The sequence below is a fragment of the Patagioenas fasciata genome, chromosome 5 (genome assembly GCF_037038585.1).
Source record: "Patagioenas fasciata isolate bPatFas1 chromosome 5, bPatFas1.hap1, whole genome shotgun sequence".
Lineage (NCBI taxonomy): Eukaryota > Metazoa > Chordata > Aves > Columbiformes > Columbidae > Patagioenas > Patagioenas fasciata.
Genome location: NC_092524.1, coordinates 49,391,375 through 49,415,096, shown reverse-complemented (window position 1 = coordinate 49,415,096; position 23,722 = coordinate 49,391,375). Strand labels below are relative to the sequence as shown.

The window sequence follows — 23,722 nt, the reverse complement described above, 5'->3', positions numbered from 1 at the left end:
AATTTTACACTTGTATTTACTGAAGCGGTCGTGCTACATGAACATCTTGATGAGTTGTGCCCTTACTTTAAAATCAGTGCTTAGTGGTTTCATCTCATATCGCTCAAGCACATTCATACAAAATTAGAAATAAGTCTCTGAGCATCAAACCACTGCTGAAGTGCCTCTTATTAATTCTTTACAGGGTGAGGCAGTTTTGTGTTTGATACTGACAGAGAAGGTGAGATAGACAAACTGTGGCCCTACTTATGTGCTTTATTGTAGAAAGTAATTTATCTTGGATATTAAATGTGGCTTTTAAGCTTTGTTGCAGACATATCCCTCTCCAAAGACAAACTCGGTGAAACTCCTAGGAAGGAGTCCTGGAAAGAAACAAATAGCAGCCTTAGAAGTGATGAAGGAGGGAGCCAAAAAGCAGCTTGGGAAAGTGTCTTGGAAGTGAATGTGTGTGTGTGCGCATGGGATCAGGACTGATCTACACAAAGACAGTATATCAGTGAAAGGGGAAACTGAGTATTGGTACAATATTATTTTTGGCCATGATTCAGTTGCCCTAATTTAGGCGTGAAAAAGACATGCAGGCCTAAGTTAGTTGCCACAGGCTTTCTAGAAGGGGATTCACCTCGTTTTAAAATAGATCAGAGGAAGGATCCTCTGGAGGTGTTGTGTTCCTTCTGTTGGCTGTAAACAGAGCATCAGGTGACTATCTCACATGCCTAACTCTGGGCGACCAGAGTTAATAAAGCAAGATGAATCAGATTGCATTTAAGGTAACTTAACTGTCTCAGCGCAGTTCCTTTGACTGGAAACAGAGGACAAAACTCTGAATGCTTCAGGTTCCCATGAAAGTGCTCTAGTAGTACAAAACTATCCTGATATTCAAGGAGCAGGCAGTGTGCTCTGGGGCTGAGATGGAAAGCGGAGCTCCTGGTCCATGGGCAGCAGACCTGCTTGGTGAGTTGGAGAGAAACAGTGACTTCTTGCTGAGCTGTGCTTCTTGTTTTGTTACACTCTTTTAGACCAAGTTTTAGTTGGCGTTTATAAATATGAATATTTATAGAAACTAATTCTGTCTGTGGGGTCTTGGATTTGCCAGCTGTGAAATGTAATGAATTATCTTTAATTTACTTTTGAAAATGGGGATGGTGTGGCAGTGGGTATAAGATATAGTAATTTAATCCTCTTTCCCTCAAAATCAGAGGCCTCTTGTGAACAGAACGTACCATTTTGCAGAACTGCGTGCTGGTTTTGTGGTTGTTCGGGTGATGGAAACACGTGGAAAAAGCACCACTAAGCATTTTTGAAGATAAAAAGTATTGCTAGCTGCATAACTGAAACTTGAGCTGGTCAAGCTCCACAGCACAAGGCCAGCTTATTTTCTTATGAAGTAGTTTCAATGGAACAGCTGTGGGGAAGAATTTGGCATATGAAGTTTAATGATTAGTTGCTGTTTAATTGCTAGCTGCTTCTGAGGACAGAAAATTGCCACCAGAAATGCTCCTGTTGTTTCCAGTTCACCAGAGTTCAGATACTTACCTGGCTAAAAATTACATCCCATATATAAAAATTATATATGGTGGCAACATGAAGTGTGTGTTCTCAAATTATAAGGTACATGAGTTCAGCATAAGAAATAAGTTCTCAGCTGATAGGTGTATGAAATTTGGGGGGATATTCACTGCCAGAATCTGAAAGGGAGTAAAATGGAGGTAGAATAGATTGGGCAGATCTGGGCTTTCCCCTCCTCAGTCAGTCATCTCCAGCCTCTGCAGTTTCATTGTTCAGGTCTCTCTGAATGGAGGCAGCTGTATTAGTTTACCACACTTCATGTACACTCGGAATTTGGCACCAGCATTCGCCCTTTACCAGAAAAGATTGTGAGTGCTCCCTATATTCAAACCAATATGAAAATGCTTGGAGCTAAGACTGATGGAGGGTGGCTGCAGACGTTTGGGAACTGCAGCTCCAAACTGCCACATGAGGCTCTTCTGTGACACTGAAACAGCCACTAGCTTTCAAGTTTTAATCCCTTTTTTCGAGGAACTTTGTCCTAAAAAAATGAAGTTTTTCTAATTCTGTTAATTTTCAGTAGCTTGTAACAAGCTTTTGTTTGTGTCTTTGTGATTTATGCTGGTGTCAGATTTACAGTTCTGCCACAGTGAGTCACTGCCAATCCTGGTGACAGAAACAGAGTCTCCTCATCCCTTTGAGGGTCTGTGTCTCAATAAAAGAGGAAGGTAAATATCTCAAATATTCTAAAATCTACATGCCTGCATCCCACTTTCAAAACTGGTCCACTGGGTGGGGCAGTCTTTGCCAAAAGTTGGCTGGACTCAGCTTCCTCAGAGCTGGCAAGAGAGCTGCAGCGCTGTGTTGATGTTGCCTGGAACTGGTATTTCCACATATCATAGTGCTGTGCAGCCGAGACGTGTCGTGGGCCGAGGAGCGGAATGCCCACGGTTGCTGGTGGCTGTGGGAGGTTGGGAGGGGAGGTGGGGGGGATCTGGCTGCATTACCTCCATGGCCACAACAGAGCAAGGTCAGCAAGCAGCCGGGCTGCCAGACACCCCGCAGTGCCGGCGGTGGCACCTAAGAGGGACTGCATAGAGGAGAACATGCAGATTCCAAACCTTTTAGTGAATAAAGGCCTTGCTGGTATTATCTGAGTGCCCAGCATCCACCTCCATGTCTGGAGTGCTTTATAGTGATTTCTTGATGAAGTGAGTGAAGTCTTCATTAAGATTATTCTGCTTTGTTTTCCTGACCAGAACCCGGAGTCTTCAAGGCAACAGTAATCCTGTCACTTCTAGGGATTTGGGTGGAGACAGAGTTTGGGGGTTGGTTTTATATATTCTTACGTACTTTTTTTTTTTTTTTTTTTTTCACACTGTTGCTCTACTAAAGCACTCAAATAACACAAACCAGGTCATGCATAAATCAGACCCTATGCCTTCCTTTAAAGAAAATTACCTTTGGGTTACATAATGTCAGACAGCACCCAGGAATGTAACATGAATGAAATTCTTGCCCAAATATTTGCAAAGCAAGATACTGTGTTACCGAAGTCCAGTAGAGAGCCGAGTGTGTTGGTGACTTCACTTGTATTACCATGTGACTTTCATCTTTTAGCTCCTGCATGCAGAATTTGGAAGTGTAGGTAAGTAGAACATACTAGATATATAGAACAGCTGGTCACCTAATGCAGCTAACCTTTACGTGGTTTAATGATAAAACAAATGTCTGGTATTTGAAACTGAGGAGTCAGTTGTCTGAGAAGGAAAGAATAGTTAAATGTCTCACTGTAGGTTTTGTTTGGTTGGTTGGTTGGTTTGGTTTTGTTTTGTTTTCTTTTTTAAAGTACTGATTTGATGTAGCCATGTGAATTATTCTATATCCTCAAAACATGGAATTTTGAAAGATCAAATCACGTTCCTATTTCTGTGTGAAAGATGGAGATTTTTTCATGTGCCTATAAATAGCGGTTTGTTTAGTTGCTGTGTATACCACGTAGAAGTACATACACCTACCGCATTTGTGTACCACTGGCTTAAGCCAGGCATCCTGGTTTATGATCTGGCTGATAGCCTCACAAATGCATCAGTGCAAAGACTGTTTGAGCCGTTCTAAGCACCGTGAAGCCAGGGACTGTGCCACACTTTGGGAGCTGATTCCTATGAATTTCAGTGTATAATAGCATGTATTTGTCAACACCCTGAATGCTTTGTTACTGGACTTCATGGTCAGATTAAAAGATGAGCATCTCACGGAAGCCATACAAGAAGGCTGGTATTAAACATTTGATGCTATTGAGCAGGAGGTGCAGCTGGTCCTTCTTCCCTCTGTTGGTATTCAGACTCGCAGTGGATCCGCTTGTAGTTTCCCCAGCAAAATACCGAGTCTAATAAAATATGAGTGGTTTGCTGCCTCCATGTGCCACAGGGATCCACCTCTCACCGTGTGCTCCTGCAGCACTTACATGATCTCATGCAGATAGATGGCACTGTGTCTTGGCTTCCCCTTCTGGCAGGCAGCAGGTCACCTGCTGTCACACGGGCACAGCTGCCAATCAAAGGGGCAGTGCCTTAAGGATGAGCAGCCGCTGCTCACCAAACCAGATGATGCCAAAGCATCAGTAGTTAGAAATCAGAGCACAGAGTACTCTCAACTTCCTTTTCAGCAAAAGGCTCTACTCTTTTGCACTAGAGGAAATCCACCTCTTGTGCTCTGTTCCCTGCCAACTTCCAGAGGTGAGTAAGCAACACCAAGGAATGAGTGATACCTGTGCTGTCACCTAATGGACCCTACTGTCTAAGTATGGACCTGCTGACAGAGATACTACAAAACGGCAGCTTTTTTTCTCCCCTGAAACATGTTTTATTTTTACTAACACTGCTTATTAGTTTGTGTTGGTAAAAACAAACCAAAAACCCAATAAACCCAAACCCAAGCAACATAAAAAATTGCAGGATTTTCTCATACCCTCTGTTCTACATCATTCTAGTATACCATGTATTATTTCGTGTTTTGACAATTAGAAAAATACAATTAAACATAAATTTTATTAGGCAGTAGTGATGTAAACAGTACTTTGTACTATGTGTGAATTTGACCTGTCAAAATCTTTGTTTCTACTTTATATATAGGATTTTTTTGTAATAGTATATAAAATAATGAGTGCCTTTAAATTCAGCCTTTGCTCAAGCAACTTTTTTTCCAGAATTGATTTTCATTCTCTTGAAACAGGGGTAGTCACACTAGATAAACAGCACCATCGAGTCTAATGGGCCTATATTTAGAGTGTCTAAAATAAGAGAGTGACAGCAAATGTGATATTTGTGGGTTGCCCTGAAGGGCTACAGTGTCCTGACATCACACTAAGTTGCATAATCTTAATTGTCTCTCCAGATACTAGAAATGAGGAAAGACCAGTTGGATCATCCAAGGAATTTTCTGACAGGACAGACTTGTACCCTGGGATACCTCTTCCAGAGTATTGTTTTTTGTCTCGCTTTAAAGAATCAAGCAGGAATTCTTTAAACCGGGAGACAGCCTCAGGTTTTAGGACTGCTTTTATATATAACTGTCAACCAGGATTTCCCTTATAGTGAAAATCTTATTTTAAACTCTGTTCTTTGGAAAGGTGATGCTGATACAGCTTAGAAGTTATAAAAGATGTTACATAGCAGTATAGTTATATAGAAGTTATTTATGCATATAGTTTTTAGCTATATGGAAATACAGAGGAGGCTTGAACAGAAGATGGCTTTCTTGCTCAGTGTTCCTATTTCCCTTTCAAGCCAACAGTCAGCACAGGAAAACTTCTTTGCTTTCTTTCAGGACTGCATCAGTTCTTCAATGGTCCTTGTCTCCTGATGCTTTCACAGTTGGATTCTATGTTTTTCCCTCAGCCTGTATCTGTTCTCCCATTCTGTGCACACTCACAGCTCAGCTAGATGAATGCCCATCCTCTCTGTAGGCGTACAGCCTACAGTGAAGCATCTCTGCAGAATCCAGTTTCTGCCTGGTCTTGAATGTGGCTAGTGTTTGAGGCTTCACTGCTTCCCCCCCCACCCTAGCTTTCATAGTCCAAAATGAGATAAACCAATACTGATTGGTGGCAAGTAATTATACTCGCTGTTTTCAATTACTTTTTTTCACCTAACTTAGCACAAACCGTAGCATGAATTCAGTTGTAATTCAGAAGATAAAGTCCTGACTTTCTTTGTGAAATTGAAACCAGCCCTGAGGTGCAGGAAGAATTATGGTGGCTCTCCTTTTACTAATGGATCAGTTTTTGAGTTTAACAGTGAGTACTGGTAAAGCAGTAATTTGTTGCAAGGTATATAGGCAATGCTGGAATGTTAGTACCTGGCAGAACAGGATGGCGTTTCATACAAGTCAGGATGTGCATTTACCAGAAGAATGTTTCTTATCCAGCACAATATTCCAGTAAATTTACAATTACTTACTCACTTCCCTGTTCTACTTGTCACTAGTCCCAGTTTGGAAGAAGGATAGGTACAGGCAGGGCTTTGTGATCTGTGTTTGCCTCTTGAATGCTGCTGCCTTCAGTGATGTTGGGCTGCAATGACATAGTTGGTTCAAGGGTGATTAATAATAGAACATTATGTTTTTTACATCAGCGAGGTAACTTGAAGACGATGCCTTGATAATCCTCACAAGAGCAAATAAAGTACGATGGCTTTTGGAGGGTTTGGTGAATTGAATACATCTGGCTAGTTTGTCTATGCACGGTTTAGGCAAGAACATATGAAAGCATTGATATCAGATGTGTAAACCAGGGTGCTCAGTGGGAACTTTCTTCTGAAAAACATGTTTCTTGTATGATTCACTTTTTCAGACTGAAAAGAAGAAACCAGTTTTTAAACCCAGTTCCCTCCCTGTACTATGGATTTGGACCATCACTTGTTGTAGCATTACACTGTGCAATAGTTGCAACTATTGCAGATTCACCATCCTGAAGCAGAGAAAGTCTGTGACATGTAATGATTGGGTGTGGAGGCTCTGGGATCAGGGTGCTGTTCTGGGGTTTTGCCTGCTGGAGGCCTTCAGAAGACAAGGCAGAGCAGTAAGGGCCATGCACCTACGCTCTCCTAAGGGGATGCTACCAATCGCCCCTTACTGTGCTTATATTTCTTATTGCCTACTGCTGTTACCCACAGAATTTCATTGAACAAATGAAAACACGGTCTATAAAGAGATTCTGAATTAACCTAACCCTTGGATAGTCAAACCCTTTTATTAGCATTTTGCTTATTTTTCTCCTACTTGTGCAATACTGACTGGAGGAAAAACAAACAAACAAACAAACAAAAAAACCCCCCACACACACACACACACAAAAATATTTTAGAGGTGCAAATGATCTACTAAATAAATTGGCCTGTTGCCTATTTCCTGTGATCTTTTCCCAGTTTGGTTTTAAAGCAGTGTGGTAAGAGAAGTATTTGTCTGATCTTTACTTCAGATTCTAGTTTGCACTGGAAGGCTGGCAGTTTGGGAAAATATCCTTCAAGTTTTAATGCAATTACATGACTGGAGGCTTCAGTTACACTGTGAATGCATCGTGGACCCACAGCAAGCTATATTTGGAGTCCAGAAATATAGCACTTCTGCTTTCCCAGTGTGACTGGGATGTGACCTATCACTGCCAAACATTTTGTCTGGCATGCTCCCTTAGTTTCTGCCTGTTATACATTACTTCTAATTGTAAGGAAAAAAAAAAAATCCCATTATTTTTCTTTATTGCTGCTCTTCTACAGTGCCTTTCTAGATTTCTCAAGCTCTTGGGAGTACAAGCAAGAGAAGAAAGAGGATGTACAATTTTCCTTCAGTATCAGGTTTTTAATTGCTCTGAATAGTCTCTTGTCTGATTAGCTGTCATTATGGGGCATCTGGAACCCATGAAGTATTTCTAAGGCATGGTCTCAGCAGAGGGAGAGGGACCATTGCCTTCTGAGCAGCCTGGTATTGCCTGCAGGAGAGCAGCTTAGGTGTTCTCTATATCTCTCTGGAAAACGGAAAAGCTTCTGCGGCAGATGAGTTGCAGTGTAGAGAAAACAGCAGCTGTTGACCTTTCAGATATTAGCCTTGATGCAAGTATTCCTGAGGGAGATGCCTATGACTTTCTTACCAACACGTCCCCTACAGCCTCTCTTCTGACTGTCACACAATGTGAGCTTCCAGCAAAGCTGAGCTGATTGTGAGACATGGTTTTGTGTGTAGTGGTCAGGTTTGTGTGGCCTAGAGAAAATAAGGGCATCTTGGGTCACCTCAGCTTTAACACCAGTTCTATCACTGACTTCTGTGGATTTAGACAGATCGCTTCATATCTGTTGCAGTAATTGCGTATGGCTGTTAATTAGAGTGGCTGCACTGGGTCCTGTGCTCAAGGAGACCCCCACCACTTTACTGTTGTCCAGTGTGCCAGATGGTTATATTGATCTTCAGAACCACACTTTGCCTTACTTCATCTCTGCCTAGAATTGCCAGGGGACAGTAGTAACAACCTACCTTACAGCTCCATGGAGTGGATTTGGCCAGGCTCTGAGGACAATGTGCTACCAAGGCTGTTGTTATCCTTCACTTGGGTGTAATTTGTAATGGGCAAAGCCATTGCTCCTTCCAGAGAGGCTTCCGGAGTTTCACAAAGGTGTTTCACTTTGGCTCCCTTTGAGCCCTGATTCTTCCATACATGTTGAGAGCTTTCATACATGCGAGTGACTGAGCTTCTTAAGCTAAATCTGAAGTCATGGAGCTCATGTAATAGCACATATGAAACAGAGTAAATAAAACCGATGTAAGTTCTAAAACCTGCTGTAATCTGAGATTTTCTCAGGGCAGTTTATAAGACGGAGGAGTTGTTTACATAGAGAAAATAGGATTTTCAATATTAGGAATGCAATAATTGAATAATCAAATATGACTTTATTCCTGTCATCATCTGGGTCATTCCTAAGGTAATCTTTCCTCAGGCACATAGGCAGAGGCTGGTGCAGTGATTTTTTTCAAGTAATAAAATACAAATCAAATTCCTTTGTTTCCTTGGTTTTCTCAAGTTTTGTGGTTTTTTCTTGGTTTTGTTTTGTTTTTGTTGTTGGTTTTGGATTTTTTGTGGGGTTTTTGTTATGGTTTTATTTCTGTGTTTTGCATTTTTCATGGGGTTTTTTGTTTTGTGTTTTCATTTGGTTTGATTTTTTTTTTTCCCCGTTGTTTATGACTGGGTTTTGGTTTTGCTGTGGCATCCTGAAGTACTTGGGACTTTTGATGCTTGAGAGCAGATTTCCAGTTTGGAGTTTGTTTATTATTCAGGTCATGATGTGCTGATGGTCAGTGCTTGTTACAGGCCAAGTTGAGAGAAAGAGCTGCGAGCTCTCTCTCACTTGGAAATTTGCCCAAGGCAGCAATCGTTCCTCAGTTTGAGCTACTAGAATTGTTTCGTCTGTACAGGTTTGCCAAACACGTGGTCAAGATAAAATTACATATTTTTCCTTGAGACTTTCCTGGTGTTAGTGAAACTTGATTGTTACAACAAAAGCCACGGTCAGAGTCTTTCCATTTTTAATGTCCCTTTGGCTTAGCTTCTTTTTCTGATACATGGAACTTAACAGCTTGTCTCATCCTTTTCCCTTCCATGATCTGCTACAATAACCAAATGCAAAGTACAGTAACACATTAATGTTTAGGTCCCTGGGATTGTAAGGGAATGTATAAGCAAGAAAAACAGTATCACTGTATAGATTATGGGATTTTTTTCAGTGATGCTGCCATGTGAGGCAATATACTTAGAGAGTCTATTCATTTAGCACAAACTTGGTATGGATGTTACCTTTGCAAAACAAAACCTGAATTTAATCCTCTAAGTTTTTATTCTCCTTTTTTTTTTCCATGTAACTGTAATCTGGTAGCTGTGGCTAGTGGTTATAAAGCATACCGCAGCATGCATCATATGTATGTAACTTGAAGCAATTGGAGAAATGCCCCATAGTGCTTAAAATGATTAATTGTGCTAAGCTGTTTCTTTTGAGCAGAGTTGAAATGTCCTGAGAAACAATGTTCAAATTTGCTGTCCAAACATATGAGTAATTAAATACTTGGAATGATATGTTTACAAAAACACCATTCCATTACCATTATTTCTAAAGTGTCAGTAGTGCTATGAACCATTACTACTGTTGGTGTTTGTACTCACGTGGCGTGTAGAAGTCCAACCTAACGTGAGGGGTCATTGTACAGGGTGCTGGGTATGAGATTTCTGGCAGCAGAATATTATGTCACTTGCTCAAATATATGTTTTTTGCTTAGCAAAATAAAGGGAGAGGGATGATGATATTTTGCTAGAGTGGAGTTGTACAAAAGGGGAGATAGGCAGGTAAGCATGTCACAAGAAATGGCTGTAAACTGAATTTACATAGATTTGAGATGAGACAAGTTTTCTGGTTATTAAAGTAGTGTTGTCATTTTAGAATGAACCTTCACTAGTTTTAGGAAAGGTTTATGTAATGTGGTTATCAAAACATTAGGAGGAGTTTTTGTTCTGGCCCTGTGATCTGTGCCCTTTGGAGAACTAGAAATAACTGTCACCCATTTTTCACTCAGATTTACATGTGAAATGAATGTAAACGTGAGACACCTCAAGCAGAAATTTCAGCTTCTTAGGGTTTTGTTGCCTCATGGTCGAATCACTACACTGGAATTGATGGTGAAGATCATTTGGGTCAACATGCATAACATCTGCTTTACCTTGTATTTACTGTGTAATAGTAACAAACAAACTTTTGATTCACAATTTTTTTACCAGAGATCTGATAAATTAGTTCATTTTTTTTTTTTTTTTTTTTGCCTAATTTAACACCAAAAGCTTAATGCACATAATAACACAAATCCGGATGTAACAAAATCTAAACTGATACAAATCCCATTCATGTAGAGAGGTGTAATACTGGCCTGGCCTGGGAATACCTAGGAGCCCTGAGCACAGAAAAGACATGGACCTGTTGGAGAGGGTCTGGAGGAGTCCACAAAAATGATCAGAAGGATAGAACAGTTCTGCTGTGAGGACAGGCTGAGAGTTGGGGTTGTTCAGCCTGAAGAAGAGAAGGCTCTGGGGAGACCTTATTGGAGCCTTTCAGTATAAGAAAGATGAGGACAGACTTTTTATCAGGGCCTGTTGCAACAGAAAGGGGAGTAATGGTTTTAAACTAAAAGAGGGGAGATTTAGACTAGATGTAAGGAAGAAATATTTTATGATGAGGGTGGTGAAACATGGGCCCAGGTTTCCCAGAGAGATGGTAGATGCCTCATGCTTGGAAACATTGAAGGCCAGGCTGGACAGGGCTCTGAGCAACCTGATTTAGTCGAAGATGTCCCTGCTCATTGCAGGGGGTTGGACTACATGACCTTTGAGGATCCCTTCCAACCCAAACTGTTCTGTGATTCTACCTTGTTCCAGTAAATGTGTTTCCATCTCTTTTTGCTTGGCCCGTACAGCATAAACTTTTGCTTAACTGTAGCTCACTTGGAGTGTAGAGGGACTATTTGTTCCCTTAGTCCTTCAAGTCTCCAAAATCTATTTATCTAGAAATAGCTATAGATGTTTGAGAAGTCTGAAGACAGAGAGAAAAACTTTGCTGCATGTTTTAAATAGTGGGTGCCAATTGCTTTGCTACAGAGAGGATTCGGTTTTTTCCACAGTGTCAAATGGTTCCCCTGGCAACATGTATCTCTGTAGAAGTTTTGCAAATAGCAGCAATTGTTGTGTTAGGTTGAATGCACAGTGGTATTGGTGGTGTGCTGGCCAGGTGTTTTTTCCACAGTAGGGCTGGCTTGGGTGTTTTTTCTAAGGAAGAAACTGCAAAGAGGTGAAAAATAATTTGGTGATGAAGTTGTATCCTTTCCACGTAGACCACACAGGAGTTAGCTGTACATAATTCATAATTCTGCACAGGCATTTGGGTCAAGGTACGATTAATGCTTTCTTGTGAAAGCTGAGAGAATGCAAAATTCTGTCTTTTGAATGGTTTTCTTTTCATTCTAACACGTGCATCCTCAGAGTGCTTCTGTTATGAGAATCTTTAACACTATGATATACAGAGGCTGACTTTCCTCTCTTTTGGGCTGCTTATCTAAAAGTTGTAATAACCTTGATAAGTCAACACAGTCTCTTTCATCTACCAAACTGGGAAGGCTCTAGAAAATGTCAGCCGTGGGGAAGTTTCATAGTTAGAGTTTTATGCTGCACTGCACAGTACTTGGATGCTTTTCTGGGCTCATGGAGCTCCCTAGCTATTTTAAGGTGTTTAAGCTTTGCTGTCTGGTACTTAGTGACTTTAGAAAAGTATACTTGTCCCAGGGCAGTAGGGTAAAAGAGAAAGTCCATCCTAAAATAATGATGTAATTCTCCCACATGTCTTCACAGCTGAAACAGTACTTTTCCTAACCTTCTTTCATGGCTTTTTTTTCCCTTGACATTAAAAAAGAAGGGGAAAAAATGAGCTCTACTGGAGTCTCTATGCATTAAGAGCAAGATAAACAGTTTTCTTTTTTCATTTCCTGTCATTTCATGCTTCCATCAGGAAGAAAAGAGAGGTCAGTCTTCAGTTGTTTAGGAAAAGAAGACTTGGTTACAGATATTTAAACAAGCCCAAACCAAGCAGCTTAATTGGTCACATGAGGAAAGCAAGATACCATGGTCATCCCCTGCTTCCCTCATGTGGCATCCCTGTGACCCTAAACATTTGATTATTCGTTTTCCCTTTGCTTGCCTCTATGTTTAGCTTTGTATTTTCTGTTAATAGCACTCAAAATGGATGCTGTGCGAGGCAGGCAAAGGTATCTCCCCACACTGTGTGAGGGCTGATGTCCTGCCATGGGGGTGGAAGAAAAGAGCTTGGGGCTCAAGTGCAGCTGTTTGTCCAGCATTAGGGAACTGGTTGTGTGACAAGGGAAAGATATGTAGTGCAACTGCCTGTGGGGTGGCCATAGGCTCTGGAAAGACTGCAAAGAGGGAATCTGTCTCCTGGCAAATTGCACTTAACCATCAGGATTGTCTCCAGGAATCCTTTATTGTGTTTGCCGGGAACCATGCATTTTGTGTTCAATTCTGTTTGAAAAGGTTCATCTTCAGACAATGAACACGGACCTACAAATTCTCTCTGAGTGTCAGGCTGGTTTGCAACTTCCAAACTTTAAGTTTTAAGCTCTTTCACACTGCCCCTACTTGCTGACCTGCCTTCAGCAGACTGGTAACTTTGTGGCTATGAAGAGAATAATCATGTTAGAGCCATTTAATTATATACTTCCTGCAGAAAATGCTTAAGGAATGAAAGCATTTCTATATCAGTCTACTCTTCGGACCTAAATGTTGTTAATGTTGGGTAAAGAAAACTCTCAGTAAAGTATCTCTTCTTGTACACTAGCCTGAAGTTTCACCCCCAAAACCCTTTTACTTAGGTGAGAGACAGCAGGCCAAGACATTCTACTTAAAGCTCTTTAAAATAACCAAGTCTGAGTTCTAGTATTTTCAAGTGCTTGAATACCATGGCAACAAGAGCTCCAGTGCTTCAGATAATTGTGGACAGAATTCACAAACTTCCCTAGGAGGAGGCAGTAGTCCTCTGAGAGTTGTCAGAGGTCTGCAGCCTGAGGCAGTGGTGGGAGCTCATTGAAGAGAATTTCTCTCTGAAGAGCTGACCTTCTCGGTTACTAACCAACAACCAGAGCAGATTCCCAGGTCTGTGTGGGGTACATCCCACTGGAGTGTATTCTAATTGAAGTTATTGTGTCTGTGAAAACATTTACTGGGCTACAGCAAAATCATGCTTAACTCCAGAGAAGATTTAAGATGTTATTTTTTAAAAATTAAAATGTGAAGTTCCAGTCAGGCCTTGAAAGTGCCACTAGCTAAGAGGGCATCCCTTGGTACCCAGACTGTGGTGAGAATCATGGGCAACCCATCCCAATCCCAGAACCAGTTACGTAAATGTTACTGATAATGAACGTGCAGCTTGTTGCTTGCTGTGGAGAGGGATCAGACATTTTAAGTAGCAAGATGAGCAAGGACTTGATGACATCTTGGAACTGGGATTAACTTACAACATAATCAGAATTTGTTGAACCTGGGAGAATCCCCTCATCACCTCTCTTGCGGGGGTTATGAGGGGCATGGCTCTGTGAGTAAGGAATAAAATATTGGGTTTGGTGATTGACTGTTTTAACATGAGGATGTTTGAAGATGCTTTAATCAAGGAGTTGCTCCAGTGTAGCCCTCCTCTAGGCACAGGTGACATTCCTGTCTCAAAGGTGGCAGCACTTTTAGGAGTGCTGTGTGTGTGTGGTACATAGATTGGTTTGACATTCTGTGTTATTAAAATGGCAGCACTCATTTCACAGCATCACAGAATCACTTCTCCTATTTAATTTTCTAAAAGACATTATTTACTCCTTTCTTGTCTTAAGATCATTTGAAAAGAAAGCGCATAGGACGTGCTTCCCTCTGGCTCACCTTCACTACGCCTCTCTCCCATTCTGCTTCCTCCTTGTAATCCCCAAGTGAAGATGAGTAGCCTGCTGCGAACATGACGTCTCTGACTAGTGTCATTGCCTCCCACCAGTCTGAGTGGGTGTCCTTCACTGATGATCTGCTCCTCCCTGTTAACCCACGAGGTAAGCTATCTCTGATGTTCTTAGAACCTTCTGAGACTTTCTGTGTTTGCATTAGACCAACTACTGTCACCTATCACTGATGGCAGATCATACCTTCTGAGTGGAAGCAGTATGTGCAAAGGTTGAATTATGTCCTGCTGCACCTATGTAATAGAAGAATTTGGGCCAAAAATGTAAAAATACTCTCCTAATGTGACATTTTCTTAGCATAGATCTAATGCAGGGTTTGGATCTGTCCTTTGAAATTCAAGAGAGTATCCAACTGACTGTGGAGGAAGACTCACTTATTATAATCTAATGCAAAACTATGCCCAGTTTTAGATGAAAAACTACATTATGTGAAGGAAAATTTTCTTCCTACATTTAATGGCAAATTTTAGAGATTTCAATTTAAAAAATGAAGTAATGCTGAGTCCTACCAATCTTTTTATTGTTTTCTCTATTTTAGGTAGCACTGAGGAGCCTCTGGAGAAACGTTTTTCTTCCTCAGATACCTCTTCAGAAGAGAACCCCAATGTGGACAGAGAATTTCAGGACCTCTCCCACACACAGCTGGATGATGTAGCTGACAAACCCAAGGTGGACTCTGCTGTGCTTGAGAACCATGTGTGTCCCAGCGCTGATTTGTCGGCATCCATCAGTGCTTGGGTGCAGTTTGAAGATGCACCATGGACAAGTGCTTCATTGACCCACCCACAAGCAGGTGAGGCAAGTGCCTGAAAAGGTCCATTCCAGTAGCTGACAGAATACAGTGAGAGCCTGCAGGATTTTTTCCTTGCTCTTTGATTTGTCAGAGGTTGACCTTTGACTAGCTTTTACTGTATTTTAACAGAATTAATGTTAGCGGAGTTTTCAAAAGGGCTCATAATTTAATTTTGGGTTGAACTAGCAGTATAAACCAAACATGTTTTCTTTTTCTAAAAAAGATAAAAGACTTCTGTGCCTTATTCCACCTATGTCTTGACCCTGGAGACTACCAAAGTGTCCTCATAGGGAAACAGCATATTGGTGTTTTCAGTAGTGACATTTCTTCTGTACAGGTATGAACAGCCATCTAAAAAGTCTGAGCTGTGTTTACCTCTGTCATCTGGAACTGAAAGAATGACAATAACTGTCCTCTGTGGTTATTGTCTTTATCTGCTCATAGTCCCCATATGGTTTTTGCCAGAAACTTAGTGAGTCCAACAACTGGTATACCAATGACCATCAGTACTTTGTGCTGTCTTTTGATGCTATGAATTAGCAGCTGGAGAATTACAAAAGCAACCAAAGTTGACTCTGATTCCAGGACTGCATGCACTTTACTTTGAATGTAGAAGTTCTTTCTGACATACTTTAAACAAGCATGCAAAGCCTCTGTCTTTCCTCCTCAGCTTATGCTAACTGATATGGCTACATGAGCTTCTAGCTTTTCTGGGCAAACAGACTTCTGTCCCTCCTCACAGGAGACTGTGGAGTAATAGCCCAAGAAAACATTTGTTTACTTCTTAATGTTTGAATTGAGATTCTGTCTTTGTAATTCCACTTTGTTACTTCTAGTTATGAAAGCCATTTAAAGAGTTATAGCTTTCCTGTGCTTACCGAGTCCATCAGATACTCCCTGTGACATGAATAATACTTCTGTCAGAAACCTTGGGTTGGCAACTTTGGATAAAATCCAACAGTTTTCCATCTGCTCTTTTTATGCGTGCTATAGACTAGTCTGAGACAGTGGGTAGACCTTTGTGCAGATGTGGGTGAGTCTTCATGCAAAAATAAATTTCTCTGAAGCTCTGCCTAAGACCCGTCTTATCTTTAGATTTATGTGTTGGTTATTCTTCTTAGTTGTAAATACTTACTGATCCTGATCCTGGCGATAAGCAGAAAAGTAAGAAAACCCATAACTGTAAACCTGTAAAACTGAGATGTTCTACCTCTATTATTTAATTGCATGGTTAAGTGATCCTTACTCTTGCCCATACAAGTTCATACAGCCACATACTTTTTCAAATGGAGCTGTTGGTTGCTCTGACACCGTATTTCCTTCCTAATGTTGTGATGCCCTTGTTGACTGCAAAACTCTTTGAGTGCACAATCTTGTTAGAAAAACTTATTTGCCTAAACAAAGCTAGCCATAACGACGACACTTCCATAAAGCTAATTTAATGGCACATTACTTGATTTCCCATCCTTAAAGGGATGTAGCCCAATCTTAAGGTCTGTGCTTAGCAAAATCACTGCCTCTTGGTTTGTGTTTTCAGTCACAGGGGACACTAGGTTGTAGGCAGAGCTCTAGGATATCCCAGAGAACACTTTCCAAAGCATTGCTGTTTTGAAGAAGGCACCCATTTGTGCTGCTGTAGAGGCTTGTCCCAAGTGATCCATGCTACTGGGGGAGTATTCATACACTAACTTTTAGCATCTGACTGAAATTCATGGAGGAAGATGGTTCCCCTGGCAGTCAGATCAGGGCTCTTGCTTTCTCACTCCATGTAATTCTTGTATGGGAGGCTGTTTTTCTGTAACTATGTGGGAAGTCTAAGGAGGTGATGTGAATATTTTAAAATGCTCATTTATGAGCTAGCTTCACTCCTTCCTGGACTCCATCTTAAAAATGGCAAGACCAGTACATCTGACAGCCTCTAAAGGGAAGGTCGTGGGGCAATAGAGATGACAACTCTTTGTTTCTGGCCCTCTACTCTGAGGAGGACATTGACAGCATGAAGCAGGATAAACTTCAGCCTTGTTGTTCTCAATTAACTTGCAGGTCATGTCTTTTTTTCTACGAGCGGCAGCAAAGCTGAGGGCTTTATGTTATAACCACGACACACTGACACGCTTAGGGGAAAGCCTGTGGTGACAGCAATTATTCATTTCCAGTAGCAAACAGCCAGCATAAGAACAATAGCACAAATAGCCAGATACGGGCCAGGGGGAAGTGGATAAAGGGCAACTACAGACAGATGGATTGGTGTGAGAGGGATGGAGATGTTTGAAATCTGTTTCCTGTGCAGGCAGCTGTGAAGAGCAATGTCCTGAAGGTTCAGCACCCTGACCACATTCCTGTCAGGGCTCCAGCACTGTTGGAAATCATCTGTCTGTCTGTCCATGCTGAAGCAGCTGCACAGCTCACTAGATCATTCCCCAGGCTGATGGCCAGGCTGCCTGGAAACAGGTTTTGAAAATGGCTTGTAAATTGGCATTTCCAGAGTGCTGTGAGAGCAGGGAAGACGGGTCCTAGGAGAGAGAGATGCTGTCTTACTCCAACCATAGTGCCTACAGTATTTTTGCACAGGTTCCCCTGGAAGGAGATCTTTGTCTCAAAGTACTCACAGTCAAGAAAAAAGAATACTTTAAAGACAACCATCATGTAGTGGTTATCCTATAGGAAACATGTTTAAAAGAAAAATGAGCCTAATGTTGAACCCTTGTCCTGGGAAAAGGGAAGACAGAGCAGAAATTAGGGGGACTGATAGTAAGAAACAGGGCTGAAAACACAGGCAACAAATTTTGAATGTGATAAGTCAAGACCTGAGTAGTAGGCAAAGAAAAGCACGCATTGTGAGCATCATAGCGGAAATGGTATTTATTTAGGACATTTTTGTAAACCCTTCATTCTACCTGGTACAGACAAAGTAAATGCTAGGCAAAAATCTTCCTTTCAAAATATTTCCACTTTTTAGGTTTATGCATTCTTAACTGACAGCTGCCAAAGGATGTGGATTTCTCCCTGGAAGCAGTAACTCTTGAGCACGGGCACAGAAATACTTAGTCGCAAAAATGATGCATGGTGGTACCCTCTTCCTCATTTTCTTTTTGCTGGAGAATGCACAGACAGGGAATGCGTAATTAATTATGATAAAACCACTCTATAAAAGTCTGTGGCACTATAAACATTATTCTCATAGTTACTATCAGGCTAGTCAAACTGGTACTGCAAAAGTGAAAAATGAGACTTTTGGGCTCACTTAGATGTTCCTATCACAAACATTACATAATCTCTAAATGATCACAGCCAGCTGGTGACATAACATTTGCATTTGTTACACAATGGGCAATCTCATATTCTATCGGTGTTAGGTGCACTCTTGAATTCAATGAGGTATTCAGCAAAGCACCAAAATTAGAGCACAGCAAGATCTGTTACATCATCTGTTCCACACAACACCCACCCCTCGCACACCACCCGCACCCCCCTGCCGCTTCTTCCCAAGAGCTTTGTCTAATTTTTAATGGCTCAAGTAACTTGGACTCCTACCATGTCCCTTGAGAGGTTTTCCACAATAAGGTAAATCTCAATTTAACCATTTTGTGCAGTTCTGTCTGAAAATAGGAAATACATGCAACACGAGATCAGCAGCTGAAAGCCAGGCTAATTGTGGTGCTGTCCTAAAATCAGAAAAATCTGAGGTCCTGTGTGATAGGAAAGGAAACAGTGTTGGTGCTGACAAAGTTGATTGTAATACGGTGTAGGATGTGTCCTCAAAACATCAAAGAGGAATGAATGCTTAAAGGTAAATCTGCATATTAAAAGCAATCCATTATATTAGGAACAAACATGTTAAGAAACATAAAATCCACGTGGAAGGAAACATTTTTCAGTTTGGGAAACAATGAGTTGATTTTCAGTGTCCTACGCATGCTAGAGAGTTTGCATGTTAGGGATAGTTCTAGCACTGGACTTTCAACATAAACAGATTTCTGAGAATTCCTGTAGCTGAAAGACTGTTACTGTGCATCTACTGACATCAGACACCAAATTCCAAATTTACAGGAGAAAAACACTAGCTTATTTACAAACTTAGTTTCAGGACTTCCAGGAATCTGGAGAGCAGCAGGAGCATCTGAAGAGGGACCTAAAATGTGTAGATTTGTACTTCTTTTTTTTTTTTTTTCCTGTTTTGTTTTGTTTTGTTGTGTTTTTGTGTTTGTGTGTGTGTGTGTGTTGGTTTTTTTCTTTTTGTGTGTGTGTGTGTGTGATTGATTAGATTGTTGTTTGACTCAACATAGGGAAAAATGCACTTTGACTACTTCTAGGGGTTAGTGTTGGGGAACCTGAAGCAGTGGTAGGTGTTAGTCGATTATAGTAAGACTTTAAAGAATATCTGTTTCAGAAAAAGCTCTGTATGGTTACGGTTTTCCAAAATACAAGTCTCTTTCTTTAGAAAAAAAAAAAAATTATATTCTTCTGAAGTGGCACAACTTATTTGGAATAAAATTAATTTGCACTTATATAGAAGTATTCTGCAACACTATTCCAGTCAGTTTCCCTCTTTGACAAAAGCTGGTTTTGCAAAGTACAAAACTAGTTGACAGTATATGAATTATTAAATCTTCTGTGTTTCTAAATTAACTTATGTTTTTCATATTGCTGTGACTGGCTTTAAGCAAAAAAAGAAACATTGCAAATCTAGGATATTTTTTATAAAATAATTCCAGAAGAATTCCAGATATAAAACACTTTAAAAAAGCCCTTTGTTCTTGCTCCTGGTTCATGTATGGAGCTCAGCTTTTCAGCTTGTCCTCTGTGTCCAAATAAATAATTCTGTCTGTCAAGTGATTTCAGGTGAAGTTTTAAAGGTGGCTTTTCAGGTGCTTTATGCCTTGTTTAGCAAAATGGCTGAGAGAGGGACTGACGTTATAATCACACACTTGTCCTTTCTCTACAGGTGTCAAGCACAACACAGTGCACAATTACTGGAGGGAGAAGTGGGGTTTTGTGGTCACAACACTCTCAGCACAGCAGTTGTCAACATGTGCAGGAAGGAGACACATCTCCTGACTTTCTGCTCCTCGTCCTTAGGGATGACTCTACTCAGAAGCAACTCAGTACATAGGCTCACAGCTGTACAAATATAAATATATTATTGCCTGCTTACCTGAGGTAGAAGTGCAGCTATATAAAATAAATTTGCACTTCTGAACTGGCAAGGTAGGGAGCACTGTTTGGATGGTCCCTCTATGCACACAGCAAAGTTACCTTAGTGAAATGGTGTCCCATTGTACCGCTTTGATAGAGTAGAGAGAGAGAAATCCTCTTTAACATTAACTCACCATTTTTTCCAAATGTCTGTCAATCTAATAAGGGTTGTTTATGTAGTACATGGGGAGAAGAGAACCTCTGTCACTGGTTGTTCTGTAACTGCAAGATTTGGGGTGCACTGAGATCTTTGTTGGTTTAAAAGATAAACATAGATGTACTAACTTAAAAAAACAGTTACAATGCTCATGTTAAATTAGAATTAGGTTCTACCAATATGCCTTTCCTTAGTCCAGGAAGATTTCTTTACTGCATCTTTGGTTTTTTATTTCCTCACTAGAGTCGCTCATTGTTCCTAACATTCGTTAGGGCAAAGAGTATGCAATGCACAGAGTATAGACTACACATTCATAGCAGTAGATGTATAAGATTGTGTTCTGAACTTTGGATGATGGTTGGGCAGGACTTACTGTTTGACATGCAAGTCTAGCAAGTGAGTAGAACAGGATTTTTGGCCTAAACTGAGCAGTAATCTTATGCAGTATATTCAGACTGGGGCACTCTGTCCTGCATGTTCAGAAACAAAAGCCATTTCTAATCCACATCAGTAGGTCATTTTCAGTTTATTTTTATATTCCTCCTCCCATGTGGAGAATTCCTAAGATGATTACTGCATTTGAGTGGGTGTCACAGATAGGGAATGCTTAATTAAATATCAGAAAACCACTTCGTAAAAATCTGTGGTACTATAAAAACTTCTCTGCATTTCACAACACATATTCAGATCTTGTCTGCGGTGGCAGAAACATGAAATCTGCCTACTCTGAAAAGTCACAGCTTCTACAAAACTTGAACAGCGTGGAAACATTCAGGTGCCAGCAGTATGGGATATAAGGCAGACAGCTGAGCAGTGCTGGAGGGCAACAGTGCCAGGCACTACTGAAGTTGCTGTGTGTGTGTTACAAAACAACTGCATTCCTGTGGATGTTGAAATTTATATTTACAGAGTCTTAGTAAACTGATGTGATGTGTCTTTGGAGTAGTGGTGATCTTCTGGAAGATGGCCCTGTAAGTTTCTAACCGATACCTGTGTGTTATCTACCTCCAGTGTCTTCATCAAAAGCACCCAGCTGGACCTCCCCCTCCTCCAACTCTTCTGAGAGGCGAGCCCGTGCCTCAGAGAGCAGCTGGACAACCAACTCAGAAGACACCAGCAGCCCAAGCATTGCTCCCTCCTACACAGATCTGCAGTCAGTTAACACTGAGGACCTGACCAGTGGTGGAACATCTGCCGCAGACTCACCTGGTAAGAGGGAAGCCTCCAAGCTTCCATCTTGATCTTTTTGATGCTACTCAAACTCACTGCTCAGAAGTGAGCTACAGGGAATGGATCTAGAGCAGAACAAGCTCAAGGATTAGGCAGACTAACATTTTGTTCTAGTCCAGTTCCCAAAAGATCACACCTGGATTTGACACACACCTGATATGTGCAGGCTCCTAAAGCAAGAGCCAAATGCAACTATGTACTTTTTGGTAGATTTGTCTGAGTTAAATGTTGGAGCATTTCTGGTTTTTGCATACCACATCAGCTTAAGCTGATCTGGGAGCTCGCTCTCAGTCTGTTGTGGGAGAAGCTGGCTGCCCTTCCAGAACTTTTATCCAGATATTTTCTTAACTCATCAGTGTGTTCAGCTGAGGCAGGGCCAGCTCTGCATGGCGCTCTGTTTCAGTGAGTGCCAAGACACAGATCCAGGCTGCTGGATATGTTCCTTGCACTGTGCTTTGCACTGTTGCTGTACAGTAATGCAGAGAGAATGTAGGAGACGACAGAGTATGGTTCAGCAGCGGATTTTGATCATTTAAGGATCCTTTGTCTGACATTGTAGGGATCAATTCAGGTGGTATCCTGACTCTGGAAAGATGTGCTGTATGATACTGTAGGTCCTTGCTGCTCAGTTGTACTCTATATAATCTCAGACGCTGGAGAAATGAAGCAGAGTGGTGCCACCTGTGTCATCCCAGAGTTGGGCTAATGAGAACTCCTGTGTGACAAAGCAGACTTTCACAGAGCATAGAAAGAGCTGGCATGTCAGGACACAAAAAGGTTAGAAGTTCACAGCTGCAGGAGGAAGCATTCTGCAGTATGTTGGAAGCTGTTCAATCTCAGGTTGAGGAAGGTCAGTGGCTATCCAGTTTGGTGATGAAGGTTGTTTTGCTAGTGTCATGATAGCTCAGTCATGTGAGGTATTTAATGTATTTCTGTCAGGTGGTGAATGTAACAGTGTGTGTGAAATAAGATCTATTTGGGGAGAGTGGACTTCCTTAGACTTCCTAAGCCCCACTGAGGTCATATGTCCCTTTCATAAAGAGCACATACATGCATTACCTGAAAAGGGTGTTGTTTGATGGTTCAGTGAAACTGGCTTGGACATCAAGGAAGGTTCATAAACAGCAGCACGGTAGGTGCTAGCTGAGCGCTTAAGACAAAGGATTTGTGGGGAAGTAGTATTTACTTTGGATGAGTAGAGGCCTTTCTTCCTTCAAATAACAGCTACCACAAGTCTCTCAAACTCTTTTTATTTTAGAATCCTCTGCTTGGTGTGCTTCTAAGTCTGGAAACCACTGGTAGAAAGGTAGAACAGGCAAGCTGGATCATGTGCCAGCTGTTTGGATGCTGGTGTGGTCATCAGTTCTGTTCTGATGAGCTCGTGTCTGTTAAGGAGAATTGTAAGGGTTTTCATCTGACCTATGTGCTGGATATTGCTGGTTTGTTGATTTGGTATAGGTTGCCAAAGGGCAGCGTTTGTCACTGTGACTGTCTGCATGTGATCAAGGGAAATAAAGGATGCCTGGTTCATATATACCTTGCATCATATAGAGAAAGTAAAAGCAAAAGTGGTGGTGTATAACACTGGCATGCATATGGAGTCATTTGCTATATACTGCCAAAAGTTGATACTTCAGTAAAAGCTTTGTATGCAACCTTCTTACTCTTCCTGCTTTCCCAGTCAGTCACAAACTGGCATATTTATTATCAAAACAGGTACAAAAAATCATTCCAACCACCTATAAATTTTTAAAAGTAAACAAGTAGGTAACATAGGCAAGGCTGTGTCATTAACTAAAACTTGTAAGATACACTACCTTAGTGGTACTGGAACTGGAGTAAGAAATACATTGACTCTTTGTACCACCAGGCGTGGAGTTTGCAAAGGACAGCATGAACAAAGCGCATCTGTTTGTTTCTGTTGGTGGGATGGCTCACAACCCTCCCCCCAAGATGTCTGCTGGCATCAAGCACGGTTTGTGGAGGTGAGGTAGCTGAGGACCTGGTGGCCATGCAGCTGTTGTACAGTTCTGGCTGCTTTTCTGTTGTTCGCTCCACCTTCATCTCACCCTCACAGTGCATAAATGAACAAAAATGCATTATGGCTTTTTTTCCTCTCCCTCCTCTCTGCCCCTCTCCAGAAATTCAGTCATTCAAACCTGACTTGATCTAAGCATTTGATTTCCATTTCTCTTCTCAAAAAGCTGGCTGCCTGAGTCTGCAGGGGAGGTGGAAGGCTCCATCAAGGCAAT

General features: G+C 41.3%; 1 protein-coding gene across 2 annotated transcripts in view; it reads left to right on the top strand.

Moving 5' to 3' along the window:
• Nucleotides 1–23,722, top strand: part of STON2 (stonin 2) — a 79,082-nt gene that overhangs the window by 4,425 nt on the left and 50,935 nt on the right. For both annotated transcript variants that reach the window (XM_065838037.2, XM_065838038.2), the window contains exons 2-4: nt 13,978–14,184; nt 14,633–14,887; nt 21,252–21,449. In XM_065838037.2, coding sequence (XP_065694109.1) covers nt 14,097–14,184; nt 14,633–14,887; nt 21,252–21,449 — 541 coding nt within the window. In that variant the 5' untranslated portion in view covers nt 13,978–14,096. The remainder of the gene's footprint in view (nt 1–13,977; nt 14,185–14,632; nt 14,888–21,251; nt 21,450–23,722) is intronic.